The following is a 7,300-nucleotide window of genomic DNA, read 5'->3' on the forward strand; positions in this document are numbered from 1 at the left end:
ATATCCGATGTGAACTTGGTTATAAGGAATATGCTTCGCATGCATTTTCGTAATTGATCTGCTTTTGTTCGATATATAGCATAATTGGCTCTATCTGGGTTCGTTATAATCGGGTTTGACTGTAAAGTGCGTTTGCTCTTCCTCTCTCTCAACTTTTCTACCCAGCAGTGGCTTCCTCTCCTTGTCACCAGTCTCCGCGGTGTCTGGTTATTTTTCGAAAAGTTGTCCTCTTTTCTTCCCGGCCTTTCCTCCCGTTGCCCTCTGTAACTGTCCTCCAAAGAGTTTTATGACGCTTCATTTATTAGACCAATATAATTGTTAAGTTAGTATTCCCTGTCCACCCATACAAAACACTCGCGTCATATAATGTATCGATGCACTTATACTAAATATCGAATTTTGCAGTGTATGGCGAGCTATAGTTTGATACTCCGGTTACATTTATACAAACCAGGATTTCTGAACTTGCAAAAAGAATTGCTTGTATAATTCCCGAGCTAAACCAGGAGCACAGGCTTCGCCGCGACCCGAAATTGAACCATTGTTGGCCACATGCTTGGCAATAAATTGCGGTAAGTTATATTAAGTGTGCTATATGGCACCATAGCAGCGAATGGGTGGGGAGGGGGGGGGGTATGTTTTATGTGTCTGTTTTGGTTTTCACCCGAAGCCCTGGAGTTGGTCTCAAAAACTTGTGTGCAACTGGTCCGTCGCAGATGACAGTAGTTCCTACCTTTACCACAGATGGATTACTATGCCATTTCCTAGGGTTGTAACTTTTCTTGCAACCCTCAGATTGGGGTCAAGAAGGTTTTACAACCTTAAAGTCAAATACGGGCATCGAGACCGGTAAGCAAGCAACCAAGACAAGGTTGTTGTTTTGCTTCGAATAACTTCACTCTCGAAATTCATGCGTTCAGGCACGCATATTATTTTAACGTTTCGACCGCTGCTGACTGTGTAGTGCACCTCCGGACACGTGCGAAGCTCCTTCGAATCCGTCAAAGAAGAAACTCCGCGCCATTTTAATACGATTGTTCCATTCCCGAAAAGATCGGCCTCGGTTGAGGGCAGCGTTTCGGCGCATTACTTTCACGATTTTGTAGCTCAAGCGTTTTTAGGTGACAAAATTGCATTGCATTTCTGAAAAATTGGCATTGAAGGCGAGAGCTTAATTTTTTGCACTAGGTCACATTTAAAATTTCTGTACATTTCTTTTCTTTCCCGATCCCATCGTATGGTTTAGTAAATTTTTCCCCGCTCCTACGACGACGCCATTGCGCCGGTCGCAGTTTCATTACCCGTCCCCTAGCAGGCCGCCAGACGACGAAAGTCACCGAAGAGCTCTCCACCGAGTCCACATAGTTGTCAGCATCTCCAAACAGGTGTTTTTTTGGGGTGCATTGAAAACCCCACTCACCTCAGATCCAACGGAATCGAATAAGCAGCAGGAAGGGTCTATTCTTTTCTTCCGGATCCGGGATGCGTGGGCTTGAAATTGAAAGTTGGGAACGGCATCAAAAGAAAGAAAGAAAGAAAGAAAGAAAGGAAGAAAGAAAGAAAGAAAGAAAGAAAGAAAGAAAGAAAGAAAGAAAGAAAGAAAAAAAGAGAGAAAGAAAGAAAGAAAGAAAGGAATAAAGAAAAATCAGAGATATAAAGAAAACGAAAAAGGAAGAAATATAACAAAGGGAGATAAAGAGCGAGAAAGAAAGAAAGCAAGAAAGAAAGGAAGAAAGAAAAAAAGAAACTCTTGCGTGTTTCAGCGCCCAAGAGATGCGTGGAAAGTCCGCTGCACGCTTCGCGGAAACACAGGCGCGCGCTGCGGACGCCTGTATTGTGTGGCCCCAGGGGAAACGTTTCCCGGACGTGGCATGCCTGAATTCCGGCGCGAGGCAGACACGCGCGACGAAACAATTGCACAAGCTCGGCCGAGCGGAACACGTATACACCGCTTATCTGCCGACCCTGTGGCGCTCCTGTGTCGCCTTGCCCATGGACCTTCCTTCTGCCCTGTGGTAAACAAACTCAGCTTCCTCTTCTTTTTTTTCCTCCACAGTAATAAACCGTTAGGGATATAAGTTTATTTGTGGGAGTAAGCCCGCTAAGTTGTGGGGTTCTCCGAAGTTTATTCAAAATAGCAGCCGCTGCCGAAGGGCATTATTGCAGGCGTATAATTATAATCACAATAACAAGTAACCACGCAAAAGCGATAACTAGAATTGGAATACAGGTTTGTGTTTTGGACATGTCAAAACATAGTAACAAAGTAACGTGTACAACAGCAACCAATTCTAACAGTAGCATTCTGGAAACACTTTCGGTGTTAATTAAAACATTTGGTGATCGTACAATTTAATTTGGAGCAGGTTCCTGACGTCAATGGCAATGTGCAAAAATGAGTACCCGAATACATTGATAGGGTGCTGGTATTGTGTATTTTTTGTCCGAAGTACATTTTCATGCTGACACGTAATCCAGTGGTTTTAGATATTCCAGTTAATCCACCCCTAGCGTTGTTAAAAGGCTTGAGTCGGCAAATTTTTCTAGATAGCCGCACTTCGAGGGTACTCTGAACGCAAGACTTCAGTAGGTCCTTGCCGACTGGTGGTACTGCAAGTATAAATTTACTTAATGAACAAGAATTCCCGCAAAACAGCACCGCTATGTACATTCATACTCCATATTCAAATGGCATCAGCATATCATCTTTTAAACGCGAAACTGGTTTTGCGAATCTTTCCTGCCATCACGGTGTCACCAGCCTCTGTTTGCTACACATGTTTTTCCGTACCTCCTTCAATCAAGCACCCTACATCATCCCACCGACGCCCATATTTCCCCACTCTGCTCATCAGTGTGGAATCGTCAGCCCACATGCCTGCTGCACCAGGTTTATGACCCTTGGCTAGGGCATTGAGTAAGGGAAGCTAACAAAGACATTTACAACACGTAAATGTGCGAAATATGCCAAAAAGTAAGCGAGAAACATAAGTAACGCAGAAACAAGAACTAAATGTGTATAAATTAGCAGCATGGATCATCACCGAACAACTCAAAAGATGCAGTTCATGGCACACAGCAGTTAGGTTAGGAAAGTATACAATATGTGCAACTGGCATTGGTACAGATCGTGGCATAATAAACATGGAAAGTCGTAACAGCGCTTGCAAAAAGTGCGAAAAGTTCGTTCAGGTACGTCAAAACAAACAAAAATAAAGCACAAAAAATCAGTGGGCAAATGGATTTACAAAAGAATCTTTGCAGACCACTATAAATGCCATATACATACAAGAACGAAGCAGTGAACCAAAAATTTTCACCTGAAATGCAAGACTAATTTGTTGCGGAACAAAACTGGGTTAGTGTCAGATACAAAGTTATCGGGAAGATTATTCCACGGCGTGTGCCTTGAGGCAATGCGGATGCGTTAAACACAGTTTGTTTTACCGTGCATGCGCGAGAAACAAAGCCGGTTGTGTAATCTAGTTGATAAGTAGGAGGGTCGTTCAGTTGAAAGTCCGGCCATTTTAGTGCTATTTCCGTATTTATAAAAGAGGCCTGATTTTTTCCATCGTACAGCCGCGGAGCCTTTGTGTGACATTGCAGCCACCACGTGTCTATCAACATTGCCAGAGAAGATCACTGCGCACTTTTCCGTTTGAAGACCTCTTCTTTGTAACTTTTGTTTCTTACCCCCCCCCCCGTTATTTGATACCCCCAAAACCTACGGTAATAAAGTGAAGCGAAGTGAAGCAAGCGTGAGAGCTCAGGCATTAACCATAATCATAAAAATCGCTCAGCCCAGTCAATTTCAGCGATTGTCCTGCTTCAAATAATTTTTTTCTCCCTCTCTCCTACTGCGACTTGTGGTATGAATTTTGAAATCCGATTGGTGAAGATTGTTAAAAGTACTGTTGCAAAGGACCTCCGCCAGCACGCTCTTTTAAATGGGCAAACAACGCACTCAGCGATACTTGGTGTCGGTAGATATTAAAATTTCTCCTAGAAGGCTTGGCACCGCTTCCTTGCTTGCGGCGAGAAGGGAAGTTTCACGAGTGACTATGAAAAAACCAGAAGTGTTACTGTAACTTGAACTGAACTAGTAACGGGCGAAACTAATTGCGCGAGTAAAAGGGCTCTAACGTTGTGTCCTCATTTTCTTGGTTTTACAAGGCCATTTAACGCCAATAGAAAAGTGTCTTCATTGCCCTTTCAACCTTGTGATGCAGTTAACGTCAATATATTTTCGCAGGGATGCAGAGGGAAAGCTTCCAGCTTAATGTTGTACACTAAATGCTGTATCTTCTATCCGTTTAACAATCTTTAAAATATTACTGCCCTTGTAACTTGTCTACAGTGCGTCTCTAATCTTTCACTGGCTCATTGGGTATCCCATTGCCTTTACAAGGGGAAAATACCCAAGCCCAAACTAGCACGTTACAAGCATGAACAAACATGCCTCAAGAAAGCCGGGGGAAATTTTCAACAGCTTCGTTTACGTCATCAAAGGTTTGACCATGACATCGTAAACAGTCTAGGCGAAACGCCCAAACTGCTTAGAACGGGAAGCTGGAGGAAAATGGAGCTGAGAAAAAATTTCAGAGCCGTAACTTTCGTGCGTTTCGTATTGTCTCTATTCTTGGAATTTGATTTATTTTTCACGACATTAACTAATAATCCAAAGACCCCAGTTACGGGTAGGTAGGCAACTCTCTATACTCTTAGGGGCAAAGTGTCCGTAACCGTCCTGTAGACGTTCAGGCTCTGCACCAAATCGCGCACCTCCTGCAAGAGTGGCCACGACGGTCCATAATCGCCCGCGAAGTCGTCCATGTTCACGTCCCAGACCGCTAGGCCCAATGTCCTGCGCAGGATCGGCCTTTTGGCCCGAAGGCTGACCCGGTCTTCGAACCCGATCCACTGGTCGTGGGAGTGGGCTACCACGCAGCGCGAATAGCCGTGCAGGAACCGCGTCCAACTTCGGTTCACCAGCAGGGTCTCCACTATGTCGTAGTAGCTGGCCATCCCGGTCAGGTTGGTGTGGCCGAACGGCTTTCCCGGCCCCACAGCCAGAACACCTATGCGATTGTTTATGAGACGTGGGTGCTTGAGTGTGAAGGACACTCCGCCCAGGGAAACGCTCAAGAGAGTTTTCAAGAGAAGGACTTGCTCTGAGGTTGCTTCGGCGAGGGCGTCGAGCACGGAGACCAGCCCTGTCTGCCCGTGGTGTCTGGCCCGGAACACGGCCCGTACGGGGCTCTGACACGTAGTCACTGGGAAGGAGCTCGAATCCACAGTCCGGTGCGTGTCCACTATAACCACGTCCAGCCGGTCGAATAGCGACCGGACGTAGTAGCCATGCCGACGCGTCACCACGTTCCACGGCACTACGACGGTCATCCGGAGCTTGTCCTTGTCGAAGTACATGCGCATCGTGTTCACGAGCGTGCTCAGGTTGGTCCTCGAGGACATTGTCGGGTACTTCCAGTATAAGGCGAGCCCGTCCAATCCCCGCTGATGAAGCCACTCAGCTGATTTACGTATGAAGGTCAGCCGGGGCTTCTTGTCCCGAACCATCCACTTAAAGTCGGCGTTGTCGCTTTCTTCGCCGCCGACGCACGCGTACGTCACGACGGAAGACTCGGAGCCCGAGGTCTTTATCTTGGATAGCCTCTGGATGACCTCGTTGTCTTCGGCGGGGTTCCTAACGCGAATCACAGACCGGTTGGCGTCCAGGCCGACTGCGACGAAGACTAGGGCGTCGCAGAGCGACGCCGACACGTTGCTGACGTCGAAGGCGTGTGGCGACCCAGAAGGCCGGCTGCTGTTGACGAAGCAGAAGATGAGCTTGCGGGGCGTATCTTCGGCGAGCCGCTGGTAGGCCACACGTGCTGACCTGTTGGGAATGGCCACGACCTCTTCCCCGTCGTCCCCGAAGGGGCTCGGCAGCGCTGACTTTAAGTGTTGAGCCACGGCCGCCACAATGGCTGCGCATGCGCATGCCACAGTCATGACGGCGAGCACAAAGAAGACCACGAGGCACAAGTTTTGGTGACGACCGCTGCTGACAGCGACTGGACGGGCGGGTTCTGCGGCCGGTAAGAACAGTGTTCCGAGCCCTTCGAAGTGACCCTGCCGGTAGGCGACAGTGGGTTCAGCCATTGGTCTGGTTGTTACGGACGAAGCGCGCTGACCGGTAGTACGAATCCTCGGCGAGCTCCGAATCTTTTTCTTCTTCTTCTTCCACGACCCAGCGAAGCGCGTGAAAGGCCAGCGCGTGCGAGAGATTGGACTGGACTGGAAAGGACTTAATTGAAACATACCCTGCAGTAGGCAGGAGCCGGGTTACGGCTCCGCCTCGACGTGGCCAGGCGTCGCGTCTTCTTCTGCGACCCTACTCGTCACAAGCCCGTTTTACGGAGCGCGTGCCTTTCGAGCGCGGCGAAGACCTGCTGGATGGCCCATGACTGGTCTGTCTTGCTTGTAGATTCGATGGCTCTCTGGAGTTCCTCCGGATACTCTTCGAAGTGCGCGCCGTCTGGGTCGGCGGCACAGTCCCACATGATGTGCCACCGGTTGGCCGGTCCTTTCTTACAAACACTGCACTGATCACTCGGGTACTCGTCCGGGTACATTTGGTGTAAGGAGGCCGGCGACATTGTCGACGCTGTTTGGAGTCTTCTTAGATGTATCGCCTCCTCGCGGCCCAGTTCCCGGTGGGGCGGCGGGTACGCTCGTCTGGCCAGACGTAGGGTCTTCAGTGTTTCTCCGTAGCCCCTGGCTCTGTCTTTGGTTTCCGTCGACCACTCCCACTCGGGACGAGTGCCCACGTTGGGAGCGCGGTGAGTGATAGCGCGCGCTTCCCTGTGGGCCGTCTCGTTGTGGTTCGGCGCGTACGGTGAGCAGTTTCCTGCGTGCGCAGGGATCCATCTGCCCTCCACTCGTCTTCCGTCTCGAACTCCCGATCTTTCTATAATTCTAGCCGCCTTGCCGCTCACTCGACCTCTTTCCAGGTTGCGGACGGCCTCTTGCGAGTCGCTCAGGATTGTGTCGCAACCTCCCTCAGACATCGCCAGGGCTATGGCGATCTCCTCGGCCTCGGTGGCGTTCTCGCACTTCGCGCTCGCCGATTTGGAAACCCGTCCTGTGCGTGCATTCACAGTCACCAACGCGTATCTTCCAATGCTCTGATTCATCTACCTTAACAGCCCATGATGTTTGATTCGGGTTGCAAGCACAAGCGCCGTAATATGCAATGGTCTTTTTAAAAAACTTGTTTTTTCGAAACCTATTTTTTTAA

General features: G+C 48.8%; 1 protein-coding gene across 1 annotated transcript; it reads right to left on the bottom strand.

Moving 5' to 3' along the window:
* Positions 1–4,713: 4,713 nt before the first annotated feature.
* LOC144152374 (chitinase-3-like protein 2) lies at positions 4,714–6,012 on the bottom strand. The gene has a single exon (XM_077683642.1). The coding sequence runs from the start codon at positions 6,010–6,012 to the stop codon at positions 4,714–4,716; it is 1,299 nt and encodes a 432-aa protein (XP_077539768.1).
* Positions 6,013–7,300: the final 1,288 nt, after the last annotated feature.

The sequence above is a fragment of the Haemaphysalis longicornis genome, unplaced genomic scaffold (genome assembly GCF_048455015.1).
Source record: "Haemaphysalis longicornis isolate Haplotype H1 unplaced genomic scaffold, Haemaphysalis longicornis Haplotype H1 scaffold_9, whole genome shotgun sequence".
Lineage (NCBI taxonomy): Eukaryota > Metazoa > Arthropoda > Arachnida > Ixodida > Ixodidae > Haemaphysalis > Haemaphysalis longicornis.

Bases quoted from the DNA above. Each gene is read 5' to 3' on its own strand.
- LOC144152374 (XM_077683642.1), bottom strand. From the start codon at position 6,012: ATGACTGTGGCATGCGCATGCGCAGCCATTGTGGCGGCCGTGGCTCAA.